At 34.1% G+C, this 17,335-nt stretch overlaps 1 protein-coding gene across 11 annotated transcripts in view; it reads left to right on the top strand.

The window, feature by feature from the left end:
* The window catches only part of MYO9A (myosin IXA), a 347,057-nt gene that overhangs the window by 118,525 nt on the left and 211,197 nt on the right, over window positions 1–17,335 (top strand). For all 11 annotated transcript variants that reach the window (XM_027572325.2, XM_027572329.1, XM_027572328.1 and 8 more), the window contains 4 exons: window positions 873–935; window positions 8,376–8,475; window positions 9,939–9,995; window positions 13,388–13,485. In XM_027572325.2, coding sequence (XP_027428126.1) covers window positions 873–935; window positions 8,376–8,475; window positions 9,939–9,995; window positions 13,388–13,485 — 318 coding nt within the window. The remainder of the gene's footprint in view (window positions 1–872; window positions 936–8,375; window positions 8,476–9,938; window positions 9,996–13,387; window positions 13,486–17,335) is intronic.

The raw sequence follows: 17,335 nt of genomic DNA, 5'->3' as shown, positions 1-17,335 counted from the left end.
ATAGTATATTGGTCCTTCTTCATGTAGTCCACTTGTCTATCTCATTCTCTCACCATGTTGAGGAATTATCTTCCCTGAGGTTAAGTACCCTCCTTTTATGCTTTTGCATAAAGCAGTTCTCCTGGCCTTCTGGTCAGTCTTTCAGATTTCAGAGTCATTTATTCAGTCAGTCATCAAATAGATTTTGTGAATGTTTACTATGTGCTGTGTACTCACCTCTCTGGGAATTGTTCCCTATATAATTGTTTCCTTCTTGGATGGAATCTTACCTGTATCTCTTGGTATAGCCATAATATTCTGGTCATTGCTCTATAATAAATCCTGTATCAACTCAGTATGATAGCCCCTTGTTTACATTTCCCTCCACTAGTCTGTAAGCCCCTTGAGAATAGATAGTGTATCACTTATTTCCATATTTGAACAGTGCTTAGCACAGTGCCCAATTAATGAAGTTGTTGAATAAATTAGTAAATAATAAATGGATTCCAGAATGTGGCAGTAGCATGAATATGTTAAGAAAGTATGTCTTTGAGTCTTATTCAGTCACCTGGCCAAAGTATAGTATCTGAAAGAATGTGTAGTGGCATATGAGCCTGGAAAGAAAGTAAAGCCTATGCCATGGGTGGGTCTTGTGTGCCATGTTTTGAACTTCTGACTTTATTTTGCTTTATTGAAAGCCAAAAAAAAAAAAAGACTTATGAGTTTATGAATTTAACACAGATAACACTAACAGCATTTATAACACAATTGTAATGGTAAGTGTACTAAAATGATCTGGATAGAATTCTTTATAGTTTTGCATTTTCTCTGAAAAAATACTTATCTACCTTAAGCTTTATTATTTATATCAACCAATTTTATTTTTCTTCTAGTGCCTATGTTGAAAAATATCTACTGGAGAAGTCCAGACTCGTTTATCAAGAGCATAATGAACGGTACATATTTTTATTAGTATAATTAGATTAAGTTAACATTTTTATTATGCGATCGACTTTTAGGATGTTTGCATATTACGACCTTTAATTTAGCTTACGCTGTGCATTGCTTTCCATATAATTGCTATTTCTGTCATGGGCAGAACATTATACTTTTCCAGAGGCTGCTAGATTTTTTAATAAGTACAAACAGACCTTGTTTTATTGCACTGCACAGATACTGTGTTTTTTTACACACGGTTTGTGTTGAGTAAGTCTTTTGGCACCATTTTTCCAACAGCCTTTGATCACTTTGTGTCTTTCTGTTTCGTATTTTGGAAATTCTTGCAATATTTCGAACTTTTATATTATTATTATATTTGTTACGGTGATCTGTGATCACAGCTAGCTGAAAGCTCAGATGATGGTTAGCATTTTTTAGCAATACAGTGCTTTTAAATTGAGGTATGTACATTGTATTTAATTAATTAATTAATTTTTTAAAAAGATTTTATTTATTTGACAGAGAGAGACACAGTGAGAGAGGGAACACAAGCAGGGGGAGTGGGAGAGGGAGAAGCAGGCTTCCCACAGAGCAGGGAGCCTGATACGGGGCTCAATCCCAGGTCCCTGGGAGAATGACCTGAGCCGAAGGCAGACGTTTAACGACTCAGCCACCCAGGTGCCCCTGTACATTGTATTTTAGACATAATGCTGTTGCACACTTAAGAGACTACAGTGTAGTGTAGACGTAACTGTTACCTTCACTGGGAAACCAAAAAAATTATTTGCCTTATGTTATTTTGAGATTTGCTTTATTGTAGTGGTCTGGAACTGAACCCACGCTATCTCTGAGGTATGCCCGCATGTGGAACTGTTACTCTTTATAAATTCTAGGCATACTGTCCAAACAGAAAAACAGTGGTAGGGGCGCCTGGGTAGCTCAGTCGTTAAGTGTCTGCCTTCGGCTCAGGTCATGATCCCAGAGTCCTGGGATCGAGCCCTGCATCGGGCTCCCTGCTCAGCGGGAAGTCTGCTTCTCCTTCTCCCACTCCCCCTGCTTGTGTTCCTGCTCTAGCTATCTCTCTCTCTCTGTCAAATAAATAAATAAAATCTTAAAAAAAAAAAAAAGAAAAACAGTGGTAGTTCAGGTGTTTTACTGCTTTACGTGTCTTAGTATTCTGTTTCTAATGTGAGAAAATTTTTAATAAAGCACTTAATTTCATTATATTATAATAAGGTATACAGGACTTCAGAGATTATATATGTAACTTCCTGTAGATGAAGAAACCAAATGTCAGGGGGAAAAAAAAGAAACCAAATGTCAGAGAGGTAAATGATTTGCTTCATGCTGCAATGAGACAAAATAAAGAGCCAGAGTTTGAAGTTAAAGAGACCTACTATATTCAGATATTGAATATGGCTTTGGCATCTCTTTTAACTTTTCTGCTTCTTTGATATTTATTCCCATTTTATAGATAGATAACTGTCTTAGAGTTGTTTGGAAGAATAAATGAAGTAACATTTATAAAGTGCTTAGTGTGGTCCTTATGTATAATTATATTCAGTAATTAATAGCTAACATTATCTAATGAATACCTGCCAGGTTAGGACTAGAACTCAAGACTTTCCTGTTCTTTTTTTTTTTTTTTTTTTTTTTTTGTGGCTAGTAGATAAGGAAATCTAAATTAGAGGTTTTTCTTGAAATGAAGGTAGAGAATTTTAGGAAGAGAATAACTTCATTAAAGTTTTGTAGAGTTAACAGATACTGCTATTAGAAGGTTATTATTAACTTTTCCAACACATTTTAATGGAGTGGTAGGGATACAGCATGGTTTCGAAGAATCAGTGGGAGGTGAAGATCTGGAACTTAAAAACTGATTCTCTATTATCTTGCTGGATTCTGTTTGTGAATGGGTCTTTAATATTTATTGGTATGTTGCTGAATGTGGGTTACTAGTATTTTGTTGAGGATTTATTGTGTCTGTATTCATAAGGGATATTGCTGTAAGGTTTTGTTTTTTTCTCCTGATGTCTTTGTCTAGTCTTGCTATTAGGATAATAATGGTTCATAGAATGAGTTGGAAAAGTTTGGGAAGGATTGGGTTAATTCTTTTTTAAATGTTTGCTAGAATTCACTAGTGAGGCCGTCTGGTTCTAGGTTCTTATTTGTGGGGAATTTTGATTACTAATCCAAACACTTTAGTTATTGTAAGTCTCTGTAGATTTTCGGTTTCTTCTTTAGCCAGGTTTGGTAGTTTTTATCATTCTAGGAATTTTTCCATTTCATCTAGGTCATCTAATTTGTTGGCAAAAAAAAAATTGTTTATAGTATTCCCTTATAACAATTTTTATTTCTGACAGGTTGATAATGTTCCTACTTCTGTTCCTGAATTTGAGGTCTACTCCTATCTTTGGGCTGCTATAACAAAATACCTCAGTCTGGGTAACTTACAAACAACAGAAATTTATTTCTGAGTTCTGGAGGTTGGGAAGTCCAAGATCAAGGTGCCAGCATGGTTGTACTCTGCTCAGAGCTCTTCCTGGCTTATAACTCATACCTTCTTGCTTCGTCCTCATATGGTGGAATGGGATAGGGAACTCTGTGGAATCTCTTTTATTAGATCACTAATCCCATTCATGAGGGCTCTACTCTCATGATCTAATCAACCCCAAAGGCCCCACCTCCTAATACCATTACCTTTTGGGGTTAGGATTTCAACATAGGACTTTGAGGGGCACACATTCAGACCATAGCAATCTCACCCACCTTTTGTGTCAGTTTAGATAAGAATGTGTTAATTTTATTGATCTTTTAAAAGGACCAAGTTTTGGTTGATTTTTCTCTATTTGTTTACTGTTCCTGTTTTATTTCTCTTATGCTTATCACTTCTGTATGCTTTGGGTTTAGTTTGCTCTTCTTTTAAATTAAAAAATTTTTTTTTAGTTTCTTAAGGTGAATGGTTAGATTTGAGATCTTTCTTCTGTTTTACCATGGGTTTACAGCTATAAAGACCCGTTGAACACTGTTTCAATGGTTCCCATATTTTGGCATGTTGTGTTTTGGTTTTTATGTACCTCAGTGTATTTTCTAGTTTCCTATGTGATTTCTTCTTAGAACCCATTTTTATTTAGGAGTGTGTTTTTGAATTTCCATGTATTTATGCATTTTGGAAATTTCTGTTATTGGAAATATTGTTATAATATATAAAATTCTGTTACTGATTTCTGATTTCATTGTAAGATCATCAGAGAATATAGTTTGTATGATTTCACTCCCCTTACATTGAGACTTGTCTTAGAGTTTAACATTTTTTAATCTGGAGAATGTTCCATGGGTATTTAGGAAAATATGTATCCTACTGTTGTTGGATGGAGTATTTTATAGATGTCTCTTAGGTGTAGTTGGTTTTTTTTAATAAAGATTTTATTTATTTGCGAGAGAGAGAATGAGAGATAGAGAGAATGAGAGGGAAGAGGGTCAGAGGGAGAAGCAGACTCCCCGCTGAGCAGGGAGCCCGATGTGGGACTCAATCCCGGGACTCCAGGATCATGACCTGAGCCGAAGGCAGTCGCTTAACCAACTGAGCCACCCAGGCGCCCCAGGTGTAGTTGGTTTTTAATAGTTTTCAAGTCCTCTTTTTCTTGTTGATCCTTTTTCATGTTCTGTTCATTATTGAAAGTAGGGTGTTGAAATATCTCAGTACTATTGTTGAATTGTTTTTTTTCTTTCTTCAATTCTTTCAGTTTTTGGTTTATGTATTTTGGGACTCTGTTTTTATATGCATTTACATTTAAAATTGTTATATCTTTCTGATGAATTGGCCCTTTTGTCATTATAAAATGTCCTTTGCATCTAGCAATAATTTTTGTCTTAAAGTCTATTTTATTTGATGTTAGTATAGACACTTTAGCTTTCTGCTTTTACTTTTGACCTATTTGTATCTTTGAGTCTATAGTGTGTCTATTGTAAATAGCATGTAGTTGGATTTTTTTTTTAATTCATTCTGCCAGTTACTCACCTTTGGACTCATTTATACTTAATATAATTGCTAAGATAGGATTTATGAATGTTATTTTGCTATTTGTTTTATGTATTTTTTATGATGGTTTAGTCCCTCTATTCTATTACTGCCTTATTTTGTATAAGTAGATGTTTTCTGGTGTACCATTGGCAAGTCTTTTATTACATATTTCTTGAATTATTTCCCTAATTGTTGCCCTGGCAATTACAGTTAACATTTTAGCAATCTTCTTTGGATTAATAACAGCTTAATTTTGATAATGTACAAATAACTTTGCTTCTATGTAGCTCTGTTCCTTTCTCCTTCTTTTGTACTATTAAAATCATATAAATTACGTCTTTATAATAGTAGACCCATCAATACAGATTAGTCATTATTGTTTTTTGCTGGTATCTTTGAAATACAATAGGAGGGAAAAAAGTTATAGACAAAAAAGTGAGTTTAGGGGCACATGAGTGGCTCAGTCGGTTAAGTGGCTGCCTTCAGCTCACATCACGATCCCAGGGTTCTGGGATCGAGCCCCGCATCGGTCTCCCTGCTCGGCAGGAAGCCTGCTTCTCCCTCTCCCATCCTCCTGCTTGTGTTCCCTCTCTCATTGTCTCTCTCTGTCAAATAAATAAATAAAATCTTTAAAAAAATGAGTTTATACTATCTTTTATAGCTACATAGTTATCTTTACTAGTGCTGTTTATTATATGTTTAATTGAAACTTGTCTAGTTTCCTTTCTTTTCAGCTAGAAAAAGTCCCTTTATCTTTCCTTGTAGGGCCCATCTGCTAGCTATGAAGTCTCTTAATTTTTGTTTATCTGGGACTATCCTAATTTCTCCTTTATTTTTGAAGGGTATCTTTTCTGGGTGTATAATTTTTGATTGATAGTTTTTTTTCCCTCTCAGTACTTTGAGTATGTTATCCTTCTGCCATGGCTCCTAATGAGAAATCAGCTGGTAATCTTTTATTTTGTTTGTTTTAGTTTTTTTTTTAAATTTCATTGTATTAGGTTAGTCACCATACAATACATCATTAGTTTTTGATGTAGTGATCCATGATTCATTGTTTTCGTATAACACCCAGTGCTCCATGCAGTACGTGCCCTCCTTAATACCCATCACCCGGATAAGCGCCACCCCCCGCCAAAACCCTCAGTTTGTTTCTCAGAGTCCATAGTCTCTAATGGTTCATCTCTCCCTCTGATTTCCCCCCCTTCATTTTTCTCTTCCTTCTCCTAATGTCCTCCATGCTATTCCTATGTTCCACAAATAAGTGAAACCATATGATAATCGACTTTCTCTGCTTGACTTATTTCACTTAGCATAATCTCCTACTGTCCCATCCATGTTGATGTAAAAGTTGAGTATTCATCCTTTCTGATGTATATATGGACCACATCTTCTTTATCCATTTATCTCTTGAAGGGTATCTCGGCTCTTTCCACAGTTTGGCTATTGCAGACATTGCTGCTATGAACATTGGGGTGCATAGTGCAGTTGCTGGGTCATAGGGTCAGCTGGTAGTCTTTTATTAGGAATCCTCGATGAGGCATATCTTCTCATGGTGCTTTGAAAATTTGTCTTTGTTTTTCAATAGTTTTGATTTATCTAAGTGTGGATCTCTTTAAGTTTTTCTCCCTTAGGGTTTGTTGAGTTTCTTGAATGTGCAGATTGTTTTTTCATCAAATTTAAGGAGGTTTTGGTCATTTTTTTCAAATATTCTTTTTGCTCCTTTCCTCTCCTTTTGGGACTCCTATTGTTCCACAGATATCTGAGATCTGTTCAATTTTCTTCATTCATTTTTCTTTCTCTTCAGACTAGTTTCAAGACCTGTTCACATCAGGTTCACTGATGCCTTCTTCTACCCACTCAGATCTGTTGTTGAGTGCCTCTAGATAGTTTTTCATTTTAGTTATTATATTTTTCAACTTTCTAATTCCTTTTTGATTATTTTTTAATAAGTTCTATATGTTTATTGATAGTCTCTATTTGATGAGACATCATTCTCATACTTTAGTTGTTTAAACATGGTTTCATTTAGTTCTTTGCACATATTTAAAAATCTTGTGTACTAAGCAATGCCTGGGCTTCCTCAAGGATGGTCACTACTGATTGTGCCTTTTTCTTTGTATGTACTATACTTTGTTTCTTTAATGCCTTATAAATTTTTGTTGAAAATTGGACATTTTAAATAATAATTGGACATTTTTAAAATCATGTGGCTGCTCTGGAAATGAGATTCTCCCTTTCCCAGGTTTTGTGGTTGTTTTTGTTTCTGTTATATCATGACTTTTTTGAACTAATTTTGTTAGATCTGTTCTCTTTCAAGTGTGGCCATTCTGGTATCTGCTTGGTTAGCTTAGTTGCCAGCTAATGATTGAACAGAGATTCACTTAAATGCTTGGAAATAGTAAATCTCCTAGTCTTTGCCTCAGGGCTTTCTGTGTGTATTGGGCCATGCCTTTAACACTCAGGTAGGCATTTTATAATTCTGCCTTTACCTTAACTTCTTGCTTGTGTATCCCTACAAGGTCAGCCAAGGGTGAGAGTTTAGTACCTTCTCTGGTCTCAGCTGAGAAGATGTAAAGCCCTGGGCACGTACACAACCTTATGCATGTGCATGGCCTTCTAGATTCCCAGGAATATATTGGAGCTTTTAAAACCCTGTGTGGTGATCACATTTCCCTTTAAATTTTTTGGTTAGCCTATTGTCTGTTTATCATTTATCCATTGTTTAACATTTATCCGTTGCTTCACGTAGCTGACATGTTAAAAAATTGCCTGTAATTTTTCATACCTGCCCCTGGGGAAAAGGTTTTCACACTGGGCTAACTCTGAGTCAGGTCAGTAAAGACAGTTTTGAACATGGCGTCTTCCAGGGACCCACCAGATAGTTCAAGTAATGATATTTCTCAGGGAATGAGGTTTTGAACAAGCTCCAACCTTCTTCTGCCCTCTTGTGATGACTGCCAGGCTTCTGGTGTCCATCATGATTGTAACCTATTGGTTTTGACGGCTACCCTGGATTTGGTGAACAGGAGATGGAATAGGGCAAGTTAAAAGGCTACAAAGGTTGCATTTTTTATTGAGATTGAGCTGTTTTTCTTATGTAAACACTCCTTGGATTGCTATAAACTTTTGTTTAATTTTCAGAGTTCTGAAAAGTTTGATTCTGACAAATTTGCCAGTTTTCTAATTGGTTTTATGGAGGAGAGAATTTTCAGAGGTCTTAACCTTTGCCATATAGCTGCCTTCATGCCTCTCTTTTGAATTTAGCATCCAAAACATCATTTTATTTTATAGTACCTAAAATATTGAACTTACCACTTTTGTATTAAAAAATGAAACAAAGTTGAAACATTTTACTAATTAATGTTTGCTCATTTTTCTGTTAAATGATAACCATAGATCATGTTCATTATAAAGCCACACTCTTTGTTTTCAACAGGAACTATCATGTATTTTATTACCTCCTGGCAGGAGCAAGTGAAGAAGAAAGATTAGCATTCCATCTTAAACAACCAGAAGAGTATCATTATCTCAATCAGGTGAGAGTTCATGAAATGTATTTTGAAATGTAGGGCATTATTAAATTTTACTTCTTGAGAAAAAATTTTTTCCTAATACTTGGTGCCCCAAACCTAGTAATGGATATTAACTAGACTTTTCATACATGCAGTCTAAAAATTTATGTGATGTGCTTCTCAAATTTGAAAATTATTATTACTCATATGAGTTGGGAGAGGTTAGTTATATGTGTGCCCGTTGCTTTTTGTGAAACTCTTTCAGAGAACAATAAACTGTTTATATATTTACCTACATGTTAGAAAAATGGATTGGTCTTTTCAAAGTGATTTACCTTTTAAAGACAAGAGCATGTTCAGTGTTACTAATAATGTTTACCCTTTGCATGGGATTACTTGAAACCTTTTTGTATGTTTTGAAGTCTAATGTGTATATCTCTTTGCATGATATTATACTAAGAGTTTGATTATTTTTATAATTTAGCAGATGATCCTATTCAGTATGAAATTCATTGTATCTTTCCATGAAACTAAAAATTCACTTCTAAATTTCCATAATTAAGGGATAATTTCTAGTAGTTTTTCATTACAATGGTTTCTCCAATTTTACTATTTCTCATATTAATAAAAATTCTAGAATCAATATATTAATGGAATTGGTATGACAGTAGATCACTTAAATAACAGATTGTCTTTTCTTGTTTTTTTTTGATTGTTCGAGGCAAGGTGTAATATACATGGAAATAAATGCCTTTATGGTAATTTAAAAAATCCTTGTGAGGGTTTTGTAAGGAAATTGACATTTTAATGATGGTTCAAAGGTTGTAGTATGTATTTAAGGTTATGAAAGTAACATCAGACTTTTCCCAAGATATACAGGATGCTATGTAACTGATATTTCTTAATTTTGAAACTATATATTTATATGAACTAATAAAACTTTGTATTAATATATTGATTTCAAAATTATTTAAAGTATCACTTCTTGATATAATATTAGGCATTTGTACTGTATAAAATTAAGTAGATTTAAAAAAAATCATTGATTTAGCTTCTGAGCTTTTTCTTTTCCCTGTTAAACTCTTTGCAAATATTTGGGTGATTAAATATATCCTTTTTAAAAACTAATAATTGCTCATAAATGAGCTGATAGAACCGAGCTTTTTACTCTTCTTCCAGATACTTTTTTGTTATCAGTGGCCACACCATACATATTCTTGTCATAAAGTGGTCAGTATTCATGGAATATGAGACTGAGCAGTTAATACAAATCTCAGAGTCACTGGAAAACAGCAAGTGTGGATTGGTTGTAATAATATATGATCTCCCAGAATCTGAATGTTTACCTAGTTGTTTCTTGTTTTATGCTGCTACACAAAATAACTTTCTTTGGGTAGCAGCAGTGCTAACTGAATACTACATCTAAGAGATGATTAGAGAACAGTGATAACCATTACTTCTACCTAACTAATCTGCCTTACTTTCAGATAACAAAGAAACCCCTCAGACAGAGCTGGGATGATTATTGCTATGACTCTGAGCCGGTCAGTACAAGTACCTAAATATTCTGTGTTCCTGTTAAAGGACCCTCACTCACCTTGCTCATTTGCACCTATCTCATTACTTAGAAAATCAGCTGAAATACAAAGAACATAGGAAAGAAGATAAATTAATGTTTAATTTCTTTGAATTGATTTTGTGTGTGTATGGTCTGTGGATCAAAAACCAATTTACTTTTTAAAAAATTTATTTTTTTGTTGCTCATGTTTAGTCTATATTTATTTTGACAATAAATTGATTGTATTCCTGTCTTCAGCATTGATATGGATTCTTATGAACTACAGGTTTTTTTCTTGAGGTGTATTTTTTTTTCAATTATTATTTTAGTGGTTTCATTACTCACATGTTATGAGTAGTATGTAATGTTTATCTTAAAAAGGTATAGCCTTCCTGTTTTATGTGTCAGTTAACAGTCTTTTCACATGATGAATGCATGTACATTTTTTCTTTGAAAGTTTTTTAGTGGCAAGAGAGGCTGTAGTCTTTATATAATTTTCTTAAAAAGAATTGAAATTCATATAAATAAGATTATTTTGTTTTTAATTGAGTGATTTAAGGGCATATATGATGTAATATAAAATGAGTAGGTAAATTTAGCTTTATTTTTATATTTTATAAGGACAAGTTTGTGATCAAAAAAGGACACAAAAAATCTTTTTCCTTTCCTTTGTAGTGAGGTCATATGTAAAGGCTGAAAACATGCACTCATCTATATCTATTAATTAACTAATGAACTAATTTATTAATTATTTCTTCTGGAAACATAACATGTCTTAGTTCTAGTTTTAAATAACTATGACTTTAATTTTCACTGTGTGTGATTACATACTCCACTAATTACAAAACTAGACTGTTTCAGAGTTGAGAAGGATCAGGAATTATGGTCATTAATTTTTTCCTTCATATAAAATTTAATTGCATTACCTTTTTATAATATATCAAGTAATTTATGGTTTTAGATTTAACATTTCGGAAAATTTTAGACATTTAAGTTTATAGATTCTGATACATTTTAGTAGAAAAAATTTACACTGTTTTGCCACTCTTGAGAAGCTTCCATCTTTCACCTACTAACATCAAGTGACTGAGTCTCATTGGGAAGTAGGGAGGAGACTGGTAAAACTCAAATGGCAAGTGTAAGACTTGATTGCCTGTACAGAGCTTATCGTGACTTTATGAACTGATCTGCTGTTATTTAGACAGTCTAAGTTATGCTTCAGAATTTGGGCTCTGAAGCAGACAGACCTGACTTGAATACTGGCTTATCCACTTAACTAGTTTTTGAGAACCTGAGCAGGTCACATAATTCTTTTGTTTCCACCATCTTATATTTAATGGGATATAAATGGTCTTTAACTTTTGTGAGAATTAAATTAGACAATGCATCTAAATAGCTTGACAGAGTGTTTAATATTTAGTAAGTATACAGTACATGTTCCCAGAGCTGCTGCCACCATCAAAATCATCATTATCCATCTTTTCCTTATAGAATTTTGTACCCATACTCCTCTCCTCCCTTTATGTCTTTCATCACTAGCCTCTCACTTATTGTGTTTTCAATCTATTACTGTTTGAACTTTGAATAATTTGTTGCTTTTTCTCACAAGTTAATTAATGAAAGCAAGCAGTTAATCTGAGGATCTTTTGGTTTGTTTTTTCCTCTTAGCTCCTCAGAGTATATTTGGGGGCAAACTAAACTTTGTTTCCCTATGAGTTAGTTTTCCTGTAAAGTGTGCATGCATCTTAGAACTCATGTGACTTAGCATTATAAGAAGAGAGGATTGTTAGGTACTGTTTTGTAATTTGACCTATATTATCACACATATAATGGAATTGTATAGATGATCCCAAGAGGAACTGTGGTGAGAAAATTGCTTTTAACAAGGGACCTCTTGTTGCCCATTGAATGTTGATTTAATTTGTATTAAGGGTTATCCTATAAGCTTAAGCAACTGGTGTTGCCTGGGAGAGTGCAGAGGATTCAGAACTGGGTAGATTTTCATTTTGCCACCGCTGTCATTTAGGTGAATTATTTAACCTCTGAGCCTGTTTTCTTTCCTATTGAATGTATATATAATTATATATATGTACACATAATTATCCCCTTGTGTTTATATCAAATTTTAAACTTTATATCTACATTAGTAGTTTAAAAAGTTAAATGAGTACTTTCTCAAAAAGGAATGTTTCATTTAATTCAGTACTTATTCAGTAATTCAGTTATTACATATTTACTTTAGTAATTACTGTCCTCTTGGCACTAATATGATGCTGGAGATCAGCAGTGAATAAAACAGGTAACAGTTAAGGCATTTATTGAGTACTTGATGCAACATTCCACAGTAAGAGATAGACATTAAAAAAGTATATACCTGTGAGGAGGTTTTTGAAAATGTAGGTGTAAGGGACTGTGAGAACAAATAGTAAAGGGCTTTAAAAACTTATTTTAAAGATTATATATATGTTTGACTTTTTTGGGAGCTGAAATACAAGGGTTACTCTATTTTTTATTTTTTAAAGATTTTATTTATTTATTCATGGGAGAGAGAGAGAGAGAGGGGCAGAGGGAGAAGCTACCAAGGAGCAGGGAGCCCGATGCGGGACTCGATCCCAGAACCCTGGGATCATGACCTGAGCCGAAGGTGGACGCTTAACCATCTGAGCCACCCAGGCGCCCCAATACAAGGGTTACTCTAAAAATATTTTTTTATTTTTATTTTAAATAAATAAATATTTATTTATTTAGTTCACAGCTATCTTTACTAACTAATGTGTGTATTTTGCAGATTTTTAATTTTCACGTATACTTTCTTTTGCTGATTGATAATCATGTTGTTTATATAATTTCATTAGGAACTATATTATCTAATATTGACATAAACATCTTTATATTATATAAATCTAGGCTCCATTTCTCAACTAAATCACTGCCTCTTCTAAAATTTATTTTTGTGTCTCAGCATCTAGTTCAGCGCCTTGCATAAGCGTAGGCATTTATTAAATATTTGTTGAATAAATAACATTTGTTTGTGGAATTGAGCTCTCTTTAATGCTTTGGATCTTCAGAACTCTTCATCACCACTCAGAACCAAACTTTGTATCAGAACATTTTATAATATTGTTAGCTCTTTATCTTAAGTTACTTTGAGATCCTTGCCTTGGTGATTGTGAAAGGGAGAATAAAAATGTAACTTACTGGTATTTTGGTAGGTATGTGTTTGGTATGCATACCTGTAATAAGAATTCTCTAAATATTTCACCAGCTCTAATTTTTATACACAGGTATGCTTACGTAGAATTATTCTTATTTCTGAGTGGCTTACCTTATTTTCAATAGATAATCTTGATTTCTTCCCCATTTTTCTTAAATAAGCAGGATTGCTTCTCGGTGGAGGGGGAAGATTTGAGGCATGACTTTGAACGCTTACAACTGGCCATGGAAATGGTAGGATTTCTTCCCAAGACACGAAGACAGTGAGTTTGTTTATTGTATTCTTACACCTTTGGTAGAGAACAAATCACAATGTGTGTTTCACAAGTTCCTCTTACTTGGTCCTTTGAAAGAATTTGCTAACAGATATTCCGGATCTAGTGCCTCCTCCTTCCTTGTTAAGCATTGCTTTGAAAATTTATTTTTTTAGAAGACTTGCTTTGAATTGCTTTTTTTATTATAAATTCTTTGAGAAGCTCTTGAAAGTTGGAGCTCTTCTTCCTGTAAACTGTGCATGCATTAATATTTGCATATAGTTGCAGGAGTTCATTTTGCTCCTGAAGCCTGTCCATAGACCTTTCTTAGAAACTTGCTTTATAACACTATTTTTATAGCTTTATTTTCTGTATCATTGATCTCTAATCTTATTAAGGCATGTATACCTGTCAGTAAAACATAATTTTCTCTGTATTTAGTACTATTGTACTAAACATATTTTGTTTATTATAAACAAAGTAGAAATGTAAAAAGGTTGAGGGATAAAGATGAAGCAAATTATATTTAAAATAAAACAAACTATTTAAAATTAAAGCCCGATGATGGGTATTAATGAGGGCAGGTATTACAATGAGCACTGGGTGTTAACGCGCAAACAATGAATCATGGAACACTACATCAAAAACTAATGAAGTACTGTGTGGTGACTAACATACATAATAAAAAAAAAAATAGTAATACAAATAACCTTGACTCTCACCAGAAAAAAATAGTAACAGAACTATTTTTTTGGGAAGGGAATTAGTTATGTCAGATCTGATTATATTGTCAACTTTTAATGTCATACTAAAAGTAGAAGAATAACAGCTCTGCTGTTTTCTTGTTTGCTTGTGATTACTATGAATCTTGAGTTAGCAGATTATTTGCCAAACTCTTTTTTTGAAAGATAAATTAAGGGACGCCTGAGTGGCTCAGTTGGTTAAGTGGCTGCTTTCCACTCAGGTCATGATCCCATGGTCCTAGGATTGAGTTCCACATTGGGCTCCTTGCTCAGTTGGGAGTCTGCTTCTCCCTCTGCCTGCAGCTTCCCCTGCTTTTGCTCTCTCTCTCTCTCAAATAAAATCTTAAAAAAAAAGAAAGACAAAACCAAATGTAAATATGCAAGTCCATTTAATTGGTCACATAAACTGCAATTCACTGAAAGTTACTAAGTAAATGAGAGTAACCCTATAGTTCCTCCATGCTATATTACTTATATTCTTTCTTCAACATACCTCCTTTACCTCATGTGACACACCTGACTAATTGACATATATGGATCAAAGTGTCAATCTATATATTAAACGATAGTGAAACATAATTTCGTTTTTTTAGATAACATAAGTTGGAAATAAAATATGTACTTCTCATACGCCAAGGGGTTATGGGTTATGTGTCTTTCATACTTTCTGATATCACTGTATCCCATATTGGAAGCCACTGGAAAATATATGTAATATATTTAATAGCCTGGCCTGTAATTTGACCTTTCTCTATTTTAGATATTATCATCAGATATTCCCTAACACAAGTTTTGCATTTTAACTAGACTGATAGTATCCTCTAAAACATGTTGTATTCTGAATGTCCAGTATTTTCCCCATTTCTTGAAGGACCCATCTTTATCTCTTTTTTACTCATTGAAATACTTTCAGGTTTTTTTTTTATAACATACCATGTATACTGCTCTTCCCCTCTTTCTTTGACCATGATTGACTGTGCTAATAAATCACAGCATTCTTTTCAACTTCACTCAGATCTAACCCAAAATTCCTCCTAACACAACCTTGCAGGCATCCCAAAATTTGGTATGTCAAGGGAGACATGTTTGCTTTAGAGTACTGTTCATGTCCTCCCTTTTTATTTTTTAAGCTCTTTATTTATTTAAGTAATTTCTACACCTAATGTGGGGCTTGAACTCATGACTCCGAAATCGAGTTTCACTCTTCCTACTGAGCCAGCCATGCGCCCCATGTCCTATCTTTTTAATGAAAATTTTCTTAACTGTGCATTGTTTCTGTCTTTAGTATTTTAAGATACCCTGCCTTATAGTATAGAGTTTTTTTTTTATCTCCTAATGCAAGATTTTAAGCTTTTCGAAAGTAGGGATTTTTTATTCATATTTGTATGAATAAAAATAAAAATCTTTTTTATATTGAGTTATTATAGTATATTAGATTGTTTATATAACATTTATTGTTGGAGAATATGTATCATATATTTGTGTGTGAGAAAATATTAACATACTGATTGTTGAACCCCAGATTCTGAAATGATATAATTAACAACCATATAAACTACTACTAAAAATAGTTTTTAATAAGTGGCCCATGAATTTGCATTTTTTTAAAATTTTTTTTAAAGATTTTATTTATTTGAGAGAGAGAGAATGAGAGATAGAGAGCACGAGAGGGAAGAGGGTCAGAGGGAGAAGCTGACTCCCCGCTGAGCAGGGAGCCCGATGCAGGGCTCGATCCTGGGACTCTAGGATCATGACCTGAGCCGAAGGCAGTCGCTTAACCAACTGAGCCACCCAGGCGCCCTGAATTTGCATTTTTGTATCTTTTGGCTTCCATTAGTCTTTATAATGATTCAGTTGATACTGTGTTTCCTCTCTAATTTACCCAGAGTACCGTTATGAATTATTCCTTTATAATTGACTTGTATTTTGTTTGAGTCATGTTAATGATTCAAACATTTACAATTTTAAATTATTTGAAAAATTAGATCTATCAATTAGATGTTGATTCAAGACCTTTGAAAGTGTGGCTGTTTGGTTCCTAAAGCAGTGTCTTTTTTTTTTTTTTTTAAAGATTTTATTTTATTTATTTGACAGAGAGAGAGGGAACACAAGCAGGGGGAGTGGGAGAGGGAGAAACAGGCTTCCCGCGGAGCAGGAGCTCGATGCGGGGCTCGATCCCAGGACCCTGAGATCATGACCTGAGCCGAAGGCAGATGCTTAACAGCTGAGCCACCCAGGCGCCCCAGCAGTGTCTTTATTTTATTTGGAATACTTCCTAATTGTCAGAAAACACATAGTTAAAATTTTATAGATAGAACAGGTTTATCATAAGGAAATAATTGGAAAGACACAAAGATATGTGCGCGCGCGCGTGTGCGTGTGTGTGTGTGTGTGTATAGGTTTCCAGGAAGGCTTTTAGATAGAGTGTGTGTGTGTGTGTGTGTGTGCGCGTGTGCGTGTGTGTGTGTGTGTGTGTGTATAGGTTTCCAGGAAGGGCTTTTAGATGCTGTGTTAAATGCCTTTGAGAAGTCAGATAAGTTAGGGTGTAACATAATTTTCTTAGTTATGTGGTGGTCCTTGGTAACTTCTCTGAGATATTTTAATGGGGTCAAATGTCAGGATATGATAGTAAGAAAGGAATGACAAAGTGAAGAAAAGGAGTATAAATTAACAGTTTAATAAGCTTATTTGTGAAGGTAAGGAGAAGATGTGGGATCTAGGATGGGTTGTTTAAGAGAAAAGTGAAGATAATATTATTTTGATAGAAAGTTCTTGTAGATTCAGGTAAGTGATAAGAAATATGCATAATAAAGTTCCTGAGTAAACTGGAGTTCATGAGATGTTGAAGAGCACAAGTAGGGGTCTAGTTTGACTGGAGGAAGGTCATGTTTTCCTCTAAGACAGAAGGGAAGAATGGAAGGGAGGGTCCAGTTGTAGATGTTTTATAGTTGGGGTCTGATATTAGGTAATACACCCCAATGGCCTCATATTGTTTATTTTAAAAGCATTTATCAGGACTTTTGTAGGAAACCGTTTCTTAAATATAACTAATCATAAAAAGTCACCTAGGCTATTTGGTTAAGAAAATACAGATTCCAAGGCCTTGCCTTTGAAGA

This window comes from Zalophus californianus, chromosome 6 (assembly GCF_009762305.2).
Source record: "Zalophus californianus isolate mZalCal1 chromosome 6, mZalCal1.pri.v2, whole genome shotgun sequence".
NCBI classification, from domain to species: domain Eukaryota; kingdom Metazoa; phylum Chordata; class Mammalia; order Carnivora; family Otariidae; genus Zalophus; species Zalophus californianus.
Note: the sequence above shows the minus strand (reverse complement) of the source record. Positions and strands in the feature narration are given on the sequence as shown.